This window comes from Pyrgilauda ruficollis, unplaced genomic scaffold (genome assembly GCF_017590135.1).
Source record: "Pyrgilauda ruficollis isolate IOZ18807 unplaced genomic scaffold, ASM1759013v1 scaffold168, whole genome shotgun sequence".
Classification (NCBI taxonomy): Eukaryota; Metazoa; Chordata; class Aves; order Passeriformes; family Passeridae; genus Pyrgilauda; species Pyrgilauda ruficollis.
In genome coordinates this window covers 606,473-620,636 of record NW_024515653.1, presented here as the reverse complement: position 1 = coordinate 620,636, position 14,164 = coordinate 606,473, and the positions used below count along the sequence as shown (strand labels likewise).

The 14,164-nt window shown below is 51.0% G+C and overlaps 1 protein-coding gene across 2 annotated transcripts in view; it reads right to left on the bottom strand.

The window, feature by feature from the left end:
* The window catches only part of ATP2A3 (ATPase sarcoplasmic/endoplasmic reticulum Ca2+ transporting 3), a 58,447-nt gene that overhangs the window by 21,342 nt on the left and 22,941 nt on the right, over nt 1-14,164 (bottom strand). For both annotated transcript variants that reach the window (XM_041463596.1, XM_041463597.1), the window contains exons 2-8: nt 13,335-13,352; nt 12,835-12,917; nt 11,562-11,666; nt 10,729-10,867; nt 7,997-8,077; nt 7,524-7,609; nt 6,531-6,995 (exon numbers count right to left, since the gene is read on the bottom strand). In XM_041463596.1, the coding sequence (XP_041319530.1) occupies nt 6,531-6,995; nt 7,524-7,609; nt 7,997-8,077; nt 10,729-10,867; nt 11,562-11,666; nt 12,835-12,917; nt 13,335-13,352 (977 nt within the window). The remainder of the gene's footprint in view (nt 1-6,530; nt 6,996-7,523; nt 7,610-7,996; nt 8,078-10,728; nt 10,868-11,561; nt 11,667-12,834; nt 12,918-13,334; nt 13,353-14,164) is intronic.

The following is a 14,164-nucleotide window of genomic DNA, read 5'->3' as shown; positions in this document are numbered from 1 at the left end:
CCCTGGGAACAAGAGCAGGGCTGACCCCAGCCAAGGAGAGAGCTCAGAGATGCTCATTTCTGCTTCTTGTTATTTATGACCCACACTGAAGCCCAAAAATCAACATAATAAATAAATAAATAAATAAATAAATAAATAAATAAAACTAGTTTGGCAAATGCATTTCCCTGGCTGCAGGGAGAAGGCAGGATTTAATCTGGATGCAGAGAAGTGTTGCTCTCCTCAGCTCCATGAATGTGCTGAGTGCCTCCAGAAAGCAGGTGCAGGGAAAACTGTTCCACTCCAACCTGTCTCAAAATAATTGTTTTTTCTCTATTTATTTTCCTCTGGTTATTTGTTCCCCAGGAGAGGGAAGCAACAGATGCTGGAGGAATCAGCAGGCATCACTCAGCACCAGGGATGCAACAGCTCCAGTTACCACCCACTTCCCTGTCTTCCACGTTTCCTCTGGCAACAAACAGAGGTTAACTTGCTATTATTATTAATTATTGTTAATATTACGAGGACACCTCATCAGTGCAGCCACGCTGGCAGGTGTCAGCCTCCCCCACACAGGAGGTGTCCCCAGGTATGAGCTTGGGGCCAAGCCAAGCCATAAAGGGTACGTTCAGGGGAGCACACTCCCAGCATGTTCAGCACCAGGACACCCCAGTGGGTTTTCTCACCTCTCTATTTTACAGGATCAGGCAAATCAAAGGAGCAGGTTCAAAGCATACATCTCCTGTGTAATTCTGAGACCAAAACAACCTCACCATGGCTTCCCAGCTATTTGCAGATATCCATTAGCCCTATTCTGAGCTAATGCTGATGCCTCAGGTTTTAGCTTTTATATTTTTCAGATTCTGTGCTGCTTTAGTGTGCAGTTCTGAACTTCATATGAGGGGATGGTGAGCTCTCTTCACAGAGTAGGGAGACAAAACAATTCCTTCTCTAGCTGGGGACCAAGGACAAATGATCCAAATCTCAGCCCAAGAGCACAAACAACATGGGCTGAAGAGAGAAAAACAAGAAGGATGGGACTGCATGGGCTGGAGCTGTAGTTGGACAATTAACTCTAATATACTAATAGACCGGACTTATAAAAGTAACAGACCCCGTGACTGGTCGTGCATTTTGGGACCATTTTGGTTCATATGGGATGCAGCCCTGGCTGGGCTCTTGTGCTGCCCAAGGTGGATCCATTGAGGAGATCCTTTTCATAAATCCCTGCTTTATTCTGTAACTCTGTCCAGCCTCTGTTCTAGGTCAGCCTTCACAAAGCATCAGTGCCCTCAGCTCCTTTCCCAGGGCCCATCAGGGAGGCCCAACAGCATCCCTGAAAGGTTCTGAAGAAAATAATGAGCCAAAGTGCTGCAGAAGAGGTGTCCCAGGTCCCCTGAAGGCATTGGGCTCCTCTGGCAGTGGGTGTAAACTCAATAAAGAAAGCAAATCCTATTTCCTTTGGTCACAACCCCCCAGAGATGACAGACCCAGAAGCAGGCACCCAGTCTGAGACACCATCACAAGGAACCTTGCAAGGCTAAGCACCCATCATCTTTTTTTGAGACGTCCAATGTCATCAGCCTTCCAGAGAGCCAAAATCTCCTGGCCTCTTCAGAAAATGAACTCCTGAAACACCAAACAGACTCATTTATTAAAAAGCTGAAAGCACCCACCCCAGCCACTGATGGGTTTGCCTGATATGGGCCTGTTTGTTTTCAAATGCCCATGGCTACAAAACAATTATTACTTTCACAATAGTGTCTTTCTTATTAAAAAAGGGAAAAGGGAAATATAAAAATAAAAAAAAAAAACCAAGCTCTTTATTTTTCCATGCCTTTTTTAAAAAAAGCTGCTAAATAACCCACAGCAACCAGAGATTATATCAAATTTCCTGCTGCTCCCAGCTTGCGTGACTGGCCAAGCATGGGGGCAGCCAGGGCACTGCAGAGGTGTTTGCAGGGTTTTGGTGTGATCAGAGGATCACAGAATGATTTGTGAAAGGGACATTAAAGCTCATCTCATCCCACCCACTGCCATGGCAGGAACACCTTCCACCATCCCAGGTTCCTCCAAGCCCATCCAACCTGGCCTTGGGCACTTCAGGGATCCAGGAGCAGCCACAGCTGCTCTGGGCACCCTGTGCCAGGCCATCCCCACCCTCACAGGGAAGAATTCCTGCCTCAAATCTAATCTAAATCTCGCCTTCTTCAGCTTAAAGCCATTCCCCCTTGTCCTGTTGCTCCAGGCCCTTGTCCCAAGTCCCTCTCCAGCTCTCTTGGAGCCCCTTTAGGCACTGGACAGGGCTCTAGGGTCTCTCTGGAGCCTTCTCTTCTCCAGGCTGAACAGCCCAGCTCTCTCAGCCTGTTGGTGTTTTGTCAGATTTCCAGGCTGAGAAGTGGGCAGGCTTGTGGGCAGTGGAAACAGTCCAGAGGAAATAGCTGTGTCTTAAGCACTTAAAAGCAGAACTAAAGTTTCCATCACAAAAATAATAGAAATAATATTAGGAGGAATAGAAGGAGGTGGGAATGCTGCAGCTCAGCTGGGGCTGCTGACAAGTCAGGCTCACAGAGGGGCTGCCCAACCTCCTGCACTGCACAGAGAACAGCAGCTGCAGCCAGGGGAACACAGCCAGCAGCACCCCTGGGCTTCCCCTTGCCCTGAACCTTTTAAAGCCATGCCAGTGATTTGGGGTTTTAATGCAACAGAGAGGCTGGAAGTAAAATGTAACCACATGCTCACAGAGAGAGCACCCTTCTCCCAAAGGGCTCCAGCATCACTCTTCCTCTCCTGCCCCGTGGATCCTGCCCAGCCTGGTGCTGAATCACACAGCTGGATGCTGCTGGTGGGTATTTCTAGGGAGAAAAGGGCAATTGTGGATGCAGCATCCCTGGAGCAGCCCATGGCAGCAGCTGTGGGACTGTGGGGCAGACAGGTGTGAAGGATTTATCTGCACCACTCTGAATTTTCTGTAGTGTCTTTAAAAGAACTACTCATGGAGACAAGGCAGGATTGCTGTCTGGAATTGTAAGAGCTGTAACCATCAGTCACTATTCCAACCAACCCATGGATCAGCATCATTTTCCTCCTGCACGGGAAGCAAACCCAGCCAAAAGGCACCCACAGCCCCTGGGGACCCCCAGCCAGGTCCCCCAGTAATTAGTGGCAGGTTTAGACAGACCACAGTGCTGAGCCAAGGCACAGTGCCCTGGAGACTGCACCAGGGATGGCAGTTTGCACGTCCAGACTCTGCTACAAGCTTTGTGGAAAATAAACCCCTTTCTGCTCCTGTTCCCCAAAACACCAGCAGCCCTCTCAGACAGCCAAATATCACCAATCACCTCCTCCCAGACACGGGGTGACAGCATCTTTCCCCCTCCCCCAAGGCCACCTCTCCACTTTGGGTCCTGATTTTCAAATGCCACCTTCCTGGAAAATTAAGGTAGGCTGCATAAAAGGCTGCTGCAAGTTTTAGGAGAGTGATTTAAACATGTGAGAGCAGAGAGAGCTGTGATGCTTCTAAGTCCCTTCTCCTCCTGTCAGGCTCCCACTGCTCCCAGCTCCATGATTGTTTAAAGGTTGGGAGAAGGCTGCTCCTGCTTCCTGCCTGCCCTGGGCGGGGGGAGATGGTGATCTCAGAGACCCCCAGGCGACCATACAGTGACACAAACCACAGCTTTACTCTGGTTTACTAAGTGGGTTTGTGGCTTTGGTATTGTAACCTTGGGTGGACTTGAGGTCAGAGCAAAAACACCGAAGTCTTGGCCATCCACAATGTCCTCAGGAAGTCCCCAGCACAAAGCCCCTCATTTTGGGAGGCTTTGGGGACACAGATTCACCCCTGCTGACCACTGGGTGTGTCCTGGCTCAGACACCACCCTGGCCACGAGACCCCAGCACTGGGAGGGACCCAGAGACACGACACAGCTCTTGAAACCCAGCTGAGGGTTTGAAACCAGACCTGAAGCCTTTCAAGAGTCCCTTCAGAGCTCCCAGAGCTGATGCCAGCAGTGAGACAGTGAGCAGGCCCCACTCAGCAGCACGCCCTGCAGCCCAGCAGCTACACTCACCCTGTTAATGGACAACTTAATGAAATCACACTCAATTAATACGTTTTCCCAGGTTATTGATAGGGTTTTCTGGCTGTCACCCCATGGCTGAGCTGGCTGTTTGGCACAGGAGCGTGTCCCGGACACACCACCGGCTGCCCAGCACAAATATTGAATATTTACCCAGCTGCCACTCACAGGGCCCGGCAGGCAGCCCCATCCTGCCCACGTCAGCACGGGAATCCCTGCCCATTAAACATTAACTGCCTGGCCCTGCGTCCTGGGGCCAGCCCTTCTCCCATTATTGTGCCCTGGGAGCCAGGTCCCAGCCAAGTGAATAAACAGATATTAGAACAGGATTATGGAGAGACTGGGCTGCAGTCTCTTTGACTTTTAAATTTGACTTTTTAATTGCTCTATTTTTTTTTTTTTTTTGCAAAGTTACTGAGTTCATGCTGCAGATGACAATTGATGCCAAAACCCTTGTATGCCACTGTCCCACTGTCCCTCTCCCTGCCTCAGTACCACCACCCAGACTCTCCTGACTGTGCCACACTGCAGGGGATGGTGGCACTTCCTCCCAAGTTCAAAGAGCAGACCCTCCAGTAGGAAGCGGTTTGGGTCACTCCTCCTTCTCCTCCTGCAGTGGGCAGAGCTCAGGAGACCCTCAGCACTAGGGTCACCCTGTCCTTGCTTTGCTGCATCACTGGCTCTGAAAATGGGGCTGGTGGGAACCCCCTCCTCATGCAGGACATGGGCAGTTTGGTCCCTACTTTGTTCCAGCCCTGACTTGTTCTATGTCATTCACAGGGCAGAAATACCAGACATTTCCATCCATCTGCAGTTTGTGCTGAGCTAACCAGTTGCCAAAGCCTGTGGCTAGTTCCCACCACACTATCTGCATGTCAGAGAGGAGGGATGTTGGCCAGCTCCTTCTTTTCCCACAGCAACACATTTTCCAAGGTTCTCCTATAAAAATGACATGCCAAAGGCATGTAAAAAGCTTTCCTGACACTCATGGATTAATGGGAAAACTGAGAAGTACTCAGATGGTCCAGGCATTCCTAGCTAGTCACCTCTCCACATGGCCAGTTATGTGGGAGCAAAACTCTCCTGTAGATGAGGGGCCTTCAAACTCTTCACCAAACCACCCCAGGGCTCCCTCCATCAGGAATGCTTTTCACGGGTCCAGGCTTTGTAACTTTGCATAGTCCAGGATTTCTCACTGATTGGGTTAAAAACAGGGGGTAAAGAGCAAGAGAGCAGAGGAGGCTGATTGCATCAGCATCTCCAGGAGCTCTGTCTCAGTGTCACATCCCAGTAGGAAAAACATTCTCTGGAAAGTGACCCCTGAAATGAGACGGCAGCACAGCACCTCCACAATGGTGTGCTGGTAAAAATGAGTTTTCTAACTGCACCCAAGCCAAGAAAAGCCCTGATCCTTACTGACCCCTGGGGAACCTCAGGGCTTCCTATAAACCCTCTCCCTGCTCACCCCCACGACACAGCTCTGGTGAGGACACAGAGCCCATCACCACAGGATGGGGTGCTCCCAGGTGTGGGAAAGGGACTTTTAGAGAGTTCTCAGGGCCTGACAGAAGGCCCACACAGTGTGCATCTGTATGCAAACCTTGAGATAAGAAATGCTGACTTAGAAATGCCATGGAATAGGACAGACATTGCTGAGAGAGAAATGGAGCCAGTTTCAAAGGATGGCATTGCAAATAAGACTGGATAATTTGGAGGAATAGAACTATGAAAGATGCATTGTAGTGGGACCCACAAGGGGTAATTTTAGATGATTGGCTTTAAGGCATCTACAGCAGGGTGTAGCCAAGAAACACTTATAGTGTATTGTAATTAGGAGATAGATATAGGAATGTGTCCTCTGTTGATGGAGTGACAAAACTGTCCTTTGTCCCCTTAACAAGGAAATAAGCCCAGAAGTTTTTCTCCTCGATTAGGTGAAAAGGCATCTCATAAGACCTGGGGGACTTCACCTCAAACTTAAGGATAGCTAACTGGACGGGAGCCAAAAAGTCCTGCCAGAGCAATTTACTAGAAAAAGAAGAGAACAAAGAAACAAATCACTTTTGTGAGGTGTTTTACCAAGGACAGGAGAGCCTCTTGCACCTAGACTGGTTTTTCTCTGTAAAGAGTTTTGTTATTTTGCCTTTTATTAAAACCTTTTTGTTTCCAACACTACCACAGAAGCCATCCTGCTGATTTAATCCCTTCTAAGTTACCTGAGCTATCTTGGGTGTGAAATAGATCTCCAAGAGCTTATGAGACCTGGCTCAAGGAGACTCATATTTCAGATAGTTGGCTTCTGATTACGATGGCATGAATTGTAACATCTGTAGTCTCCCCTTCACATGAGACTGAAAGTAGAATAAAAGTTTTTAAAACACCTCTCAGTTGCCCCATCTCTGTGTCAGAAAAGGGCTTAACCAACACTTCAGCACCACCCCTGCACCTCCTGGCCCCGAGCCCGGCTCTCACCCTGCACACAGACATCTGGTTGGTGGTGAGGGTGCCGGTCTTGTCGGAGCAGATCGCCGAGGTGCAGCCCAGGGTCTCCACCGAGGGCAGGCTCCTGACAATGGCGTTTTTCTTGGCCATGCGGCGCGTGCCCAGTGCCAGGCAGGTGGTGATGACGGCCGGGAGGCCCTCGGGGATGGCGGCCACCGCCAGCGCCACCGAAATCTTGAAGTAGTAAATGGCCCCCCGAAACCAGGAGCCGCCGTGCACGGGGTCGCTGAAGTGGCTGATGTTGATGACCCAGACGGCGATGCACACCAGGAAGATCACTTTGGAGAGCTGCTGGCTGAACTCATCCAGCTTCTGCTGCAAGGGTGTCTTCTCAGGCTCGGTCTCCACCATCTGGTTTCGGATCTTCCCGATCTCGGTGTACACCCCCGTTGCAATAACGATCCCGACGGCCTTCCCAGCTGCAATGTTGGTGCCCTGGGAGGGGAGGAAAGGAGAAGAGTGGATATGTGGGCATAAAACCTCTTGGTCTGAGCAGGGAAAAGGGTTGTTCTTTGTGAGAGGAGAATGTAAGACCTTGGTTAAGGGGAAAATGGGACATCTTGAGTTTTTATATAAACCCACCCTAAGGAGTAGGAGAACCCTTCCTGAGAGTTGTAACCCCTTGAGGACTTGACTTCTGCCTGAGAAGAACATGAGAAAGGAGGAAAACCAAATTTGCAATAGCTCCAGGCTCGACCACAAGCCTCTTCCCCATCCATAATGCATCCTACTTGATGGAAAAAAGTGCTCTGAGATTGCCCAAGGTATTTAAAGGCGTTATGTGCCACAGCCCAAATGGAATCCAAATGAAGCACGTTCTTATTTTTATGGATTTGGGGCTCTTTTTATGGATTCAGGTCTTATGCATGCACTCCCTTTCTCTGCTCAGAGATCTCCCACATCCACCAGCCTCTGCACTTTGGAAAACCACAGGAGAGGTGGAATCAGGTGTAAGGGACTTACAGAGAAAAGCATGTTCTTCTTGTCCTGGTTGACAGCCCGGGGATCAGGGATGGGGTCAGCATGTTTGATCACCGACACAGACTCCCCTGCCAAGACAAGAGGGGAGAAATGGACCACCCTTGTTCCCTCTCCAGCCTCAGCTCATTCCTGTTCCAAGCCTGCATCACACACCCCACAACTACTAGAGCAGCACGTTGCCACCAAACCATCCAAACATCCACCATGGGCATGTCCAACCCCACAAGTCACACAGGAAAGCTCAGACTTCGTGCTCTGCAGGAAGGACACCCAAGCACCAACACATCTCACCTATGCTGTGACTTTGAGGACCTGGGAAGGTCCAACCATCATCCAAACCTTGCTCTCCCACCCTTTCCCACCCCAGCAAAGCACTTATTGCAGCATCAGTTCCAAAACTGGCCTCCAGGAAGAAGCAGAAGGAAGCTGCCTGTGCTCCACAAGGCCTCACGCACCTGTGAGGATGGACTGGTCGACCCGCAGGGTGGTGGAGCGGATCTCGATGATGCGGATGTCTGCTGGCACCTTGTCACCAACTGCAAGGACAAGGACAGCAGCTCTGTCAGGTGGCACTGGCAGCACCCAACAGCCCGGGAATGGGGATAGCAAACCCCCAACTGAGACCAGCCATGTGCAGGTGCACAGTACCACCCAGCCTGGAGCAATGAGGGGTGCAGCCCCTGGCAAAGGGTCCTGCACTGGGATACCTCATTTCTGCATTTACAGCTTTGGTAAAGCTTCATTTTGTCTGTCTGTAATTTACAAGTCTGCCCCCAGCCAAACCCTGGTGGTGCCCTGCCTGCTGTGCTGCAGCCCCTTCCCCACCATGTCCCTGTCTCTCCTCTTCCTTGCAAACTCCCCCTGCACCCCCATCTTGCCTCTTTCCTGCAAAAAAAAACAGAACATCCCTACGTTGAAGCAATCTGAGCTTCCCAATACCAGTCTTAACCCTGCTTCAGGTTTCTCTGGGCTGACTGGAAGCTGTTAACAGTGGAAAATCTTCTGTGTCCAATGCAAACAACCATCCCTGGCTCTCATGGCATGGCACAGTGGGCACAGGTGAAAGCTGCCCCGTCCACTGCCACCCAACACCACCCTCCAAGGCACTAGTGCTACCTTAATAAAAACATTTAAAGCTGCTTTTCCTGCTGGGTTTCTTCCCCCTGGCTCTTCCCCCTGCTCCCTTATCGGCTGGACACAGCCACGCTCCAAGGCTTTGGAAATACTGAGGCCGAGGGAGCCCTGGCTCCCAGCCCCTCCCATCCCTTACACAACACTGCTGCCTTGGCTGCTAACGATGCTCTCAAATCCCAGACTTTAACGAGTGCTTCCTCCCAGGGCTCATAAACCCCCCCAGAGCAGCAGGAGGGGGCTGGCACTGCTCCACCACCCAGCCAGTTATTCCAGCTGCAGATCCCAATGCTCCAGGATGCAGCAGCAACATCTGCCAGACCCCCCTGCTCCCTGTCACACCTGTCTGGGGGACACCAAGCTGGGGGTGCCAGAACAGACCTCCCCAAAACATCAGGCACAGACTCAGACTTTGCATCTGTTCAAGGGGGCTGGAGCATCTGAGAGGGAGCAAAGAGCTCCTCTTGCCCTGGGAAATGCAGGGGGACTTGCAAACAAGCACTAAACATGCAGAGGAAGACTCCTGCAACATCTGGGGACAGAGAGCCTTGGTGGCACTTGCTCCAGGGTGCAGAGTGCCTTCTAATCCCACGGCACAGAACAGACCTGGCCTGGCCATTAGCCAGGTACTGAACATGTTCTGATGCCTCCAGCATCACGAGCCTCCCCAGAGAAAGAGAGGAAAACAGGGAGACACTGCCTGGCCCTGCCCGAGCCCCACGGGGGTCACAGCAACCGAGGGAGCTCCCAAAGAGATGCTCTGCCTGTGCTTTTTGGGAAAGGCAAAAGCTGCCTGCACCAGGACTCACCTCCATGGCCTTGTCACAAAAGGGCAAAACTCAGCTGGGTTTGAGCAGCCTGCCAACTTCCAACCACCCCCTCCTTGTCTCAGCGTAACAGGTTTCCTGCTCCCTGCTGCCAAATTCATTGCATTTGCACATGCAAACAGCAGCCAGCCCCTCCTGCCTGTGTTGCCACACATCCAGGGCATCACCTGGATGTCCACGGCAGGTTCAAAGCTTTTCCTCCTTGTGTGCTTTCCTATCAGGCACCTGGCAGCACCCTCACCACTTTCCATAACCTCTTAAACCCACAATTTGCTAATAATTTGCAAAACTCCTCCAGAGATCTCAGCTCTTTCCATTCCAGTCACAATGCTGATTGTGCCATTAAAAAGTAATACTGGGCTGCTGATGGGCAGGCAGTATGCACTTGATTTCCCCAAATCAGATGGCAGAATTTTATTAATAATTCATTAATCTAATTAAAGGCCAGGTCAGCAGCCAGACTGCATTGTCAGAGCTGGTTTGGGAGTGCAGCCAGCTCACCCAGCTGAGGATCTGGCTGGCTTGATCCTCCCTCCATTATTTTTTTATTCATCTTCCAGCTGAAGCCCAACTTGAAGACATAAATAACAGCAAGCTGGCTGGACAGGGGAGGGATTGCAGCATGTTTCCACCAGCAGGGCCATGAGGAGGAAAGGAGAGGATTAATTTTGTGGCTCTGGGGGTTTACGGCATCATTTTAGGAACAAACAAAACAGAATAATTGGAATGAATCCTCCTCAGCTCTGCTGGGGCAGGCAGCAGACCCCCAGGCAAGCTCTGCTGAATGCACAGCTCCAGCAGAAGGGCTGGGGGGGTGCAACCCATCCAGAGGTAAAAGCACCCTGCAGCTCAATCCCTTTCCTCTCATCCTGCCTGGATGAGCAGCCCCAGCTCCCAAGGAAGCCTCCGCACAGAGGTGCCTGCAGCAGCACCCAGCACTGGCCCTTCACCCACGCCCTGTCCAGGGATGTGTGTGGGAGAGCAGCTTCCAGAAACAGGGAATCTTGGCAGAAAATTAAAAGTTCTCCTAGTTCTTCCAGAAAAGGGAGAAACCCTCCTGAGACACAAAACCTGCGTCAGAAATGGATATTTTTTCTCTTTTCTGCTGTTCTTTACTGCCTGATGCTCAGGGGAAGCCTTGGCAGGCTGAAGAGCCTCAGCTTTGAGGGACTCCCCTGGCCAGTACCACATCCCCATACAGCCCCATCCCTGGGATGGTGGCACCCTACCTGCCACCTCCACGATGTCCCCAGGGACGATGTCGCGGGCGCGGATCCGCTGCACCCCGCTGCGGTCGGCGCGGATCACCTTCCCCATCTCGGGCTCGTACTCCTTCAAGGCCTCGATGGCACTTTCAGCATTTCTCTCCTGCAAGCAGAGAGGAGCAGAGCTGCTGGTGCCAGCAGGCTCCTTCCCACCCACTGCAGAGACAGGAAAACCCAAACCCCGGCCCTGGCTTTGGAATCCATTTACACCATGGATGGGACAAGCACCTTCAGCCTCTCAAAATGATTTCTGCTGGTTTAAACCAACCCTGGACCTTTGGGGTTGATCATCTCATTCTTGGTTTGAGAAACAGTGTATCCCAAACAACTGTATTTTTCCCCATCCAGCAACTTCACCTGAGATCAAGCTGCAGATAAATAAATAGCCTTATAATGAATAGGTAGAAAAGAGGAGCATCACTGGCTGAAGCCATCACTGGCTCATCCCCCAGGAGGGACACAGTGAGGTGAAGGGCAGCAGCCACTGTGGTTTTCTGGTAGACAGAGCAAAGACCTTCCCTTGGAAAATGTATTTGGCCCTGGCCAGGAGAAAGCAGTTTTTGCCTGGATAAGTGCAAGATAAGCTCCAACCTGCAAGAATTGCCAAAGAAAGACTGAAAGAACGAGCCAAGAGGCAGCCAGCGACTGAGCATATGTGCAGGGGCATGGAGAAGCATGGCCAACATGAAAATTGAACCTCTGGAAAATTAATTTCCAGCGGCATGAAGCAACCAGACCTTTAGATGAAGGATCTGAGCCTTGTGGAGCAGAGACCCCAAGGGCAGGCTGTGCCTTACCTGCCACACTCCCACCACAGCGTTGGCAATCAGGATCATGATAATGACAATGGGCTCCACAAACGCCGTCGTGGTCTCCTCCCCTTCTTCAAACCAGGCCAGGATCTGGTGGCAAGGGAAAAGAAGGAGCACAATGTGGTTCAAACCAGAGCAGCAACATCTTAAGAAGGATGATGGAAACAAGAGCCAAACCACACGTGGTTATTTGCTGGAGACGGAACAGCCTGGAAGTGGCCAGACCCACAAGGCTTGATCAAAGAGTGGAATTGCCACATCCCACTGCTGGAGCCTGCACTGCTCTGCTGGGATAAGCTGAAGCACTGAACAAGTGAGGCTGGAGCAAACAGCCATGCAATGCCTGAGTGAGTGTCTGCACCAGGAAAGTCTCTCCCTTTGCGTTCAGTGCTCCTGTGGAGGGACTATGGCCATGAGCTGGTGAATGGAGAGACCAGGCAGCACTGCAGCCCCTCCTGGGCAGAAGGTCAGTGAAGCAACACAAATATCAGTGCAGTAAGAGCAGCTCTGCAGAGCAGGGACTGACCTTATGGCTTCCACCACCCTGAGCTCCCCTCTCCATCCCATAAAGGCCTCATTCCATAGTACAAATGAAGCACATACACAAATATTTCCACTCCATTTAACTGCTCATCGACCTGCACTGTGGCAACACAGCAACACCTCTCTGCTCTGTCACAGAGGCACTGCCACAAGGACCTGACCTCTGGCACAGGGCTTCACACCTGCATTCACTTCATTGCATGTTGTTTTGGGATTGTATTAAACCCAATAGGGACCAGCCTTCCCCCTTATCTACCCACAGGTCACATCCTACAGGAAGAGACAGGAGCCTCAGCTTTGCCATCCTGCTGCCAAACACACTGACTTACACTCAAAAAACCCCAATTGTTCTCCAGCACCTTGGTGGGAAACATCTCCTCAAGCAGAGATGCTCCCAGGGTAGATTATGGGCAAAGCTGAACTGACAGGTCAGTTCTGGGGCACAGACCATCAGCCTGGAATAGCCCTGTGTAAACAGAAGGCAGCCCAGGGAGCTCTTTGATATCACTTTTGGTGCTTTTTGATCAGCATGACGGAAAAATCCTCCAGTCCCATCTTTAAGCAAATGCAGTGATATTGCCACCATGCCCTAGAAACCACTGCTCTGCTGCTGCATCTCCTTCATCCCACAGGCTCCTGCCCTCCTTTCCTCTTTGGATGTCACCTGAGGCCATGTGTGCCCCAGAAGGGGCCACCCCAAGCTCTGGGTACTCACAAAGGACAGAAAAGCTGCCATCAAAAGGATGCGGACGAGTAGGTCTTCAAACTGCTCCAGTACCAACTCCCAGAGGGACTTTCCTGGTGGGAAAACATGAAGCCAAGCAAAATCAGTGCTCAAAAAAATCCCCAGAAGACAGGCAGACCACTGAGACCCATAGAACCACATCCCTGCTTGCTTCAGGGCTGCTCTGGTGCCCCTTGGCCGTGGGCATTGGTGAGGACATGCAGCATTCCAGTGGGGGCTTCTCTCTAAAATGAAATGCTTCCATTTCTGGCACTGCCCTGCTTTCACTGGGTCTGGTTTTAAAAATCCTCTGTGTTTGTATTCACAGAAGTAAGAAGTAGCCTCACCACCACAGGGAAGCTCTACTGTTGGCCCAGCTTTCTCTGGGGTTAAAACCAAGATTAAAAGACCCCAAAGATTCCCTCTGCTTGTCCCCAGCACACTCCACCCAGACTCAAGGCATGTACTGCCACCTCCAGCCCATGACTTACCTTCTTCTGCAGGGAGCTCTGTGGGTTTTCATCAACAGCCCAAGGAGCACAATACAGCAACAAATGATAAAAATAAAAAGATCATTAGTGATTTGGACCCAGACTAGCAATCCCTTCCCTTATGCCTCACTCATCACCCCAAAATGCAAATTTTTCTACACGAATTCCCACATCAAGGCAGCTTGTCCTCAAATTTCTCAGTCCAACACCAAGTGAGCAGCCCTGGAAACATAATTTCCCATCTGCAAGTGGCTCCGGCAGCATTTATTCCTACACTCAGCCTGCCTAAAAAAATACTCCTCAGGAGCTGCCCTCTCCAAATCCAAGACACAGAAGTCCAACCATGCCATAAATTGCCCTGCCAGAAACCCTATACAGCCCCACTGGGGACTGTAATTTTCAGACCATATTTCCTATTAATCTGGTGTACTTTACAGCCTGCAATGCTCTAGGAAACAAATCCAAGGGCAATGCTCAGCTGCCCCAAGCTGTCCTCCTGAACCCACCCCAGGGGGTGCAGAGCCTCCATCCACACTGCTCCCAGCCAAACCCAAGCCCAGTCACCTGCAGAACCTGAGAGAAACCCAGGGGCTCCCCAGCACCCACCACAGTTTGCCCAAGATTCCCACATGCCCAGGGGGTGACCATGGCCTTCACATGCAGCAACGGGTCCCACGACCACTGGACAATGTGATGCCCTAAGATGTGAGCTTTTATATTTTCCATATATTTGTAATCCTGCAATTCTTTAGTGTAAAACTCCAAATTCCATATAGAGTGTTAGCTACAGCTTTTCCATTTTGGTCACACAAAACAATTCCTCTCCAGGC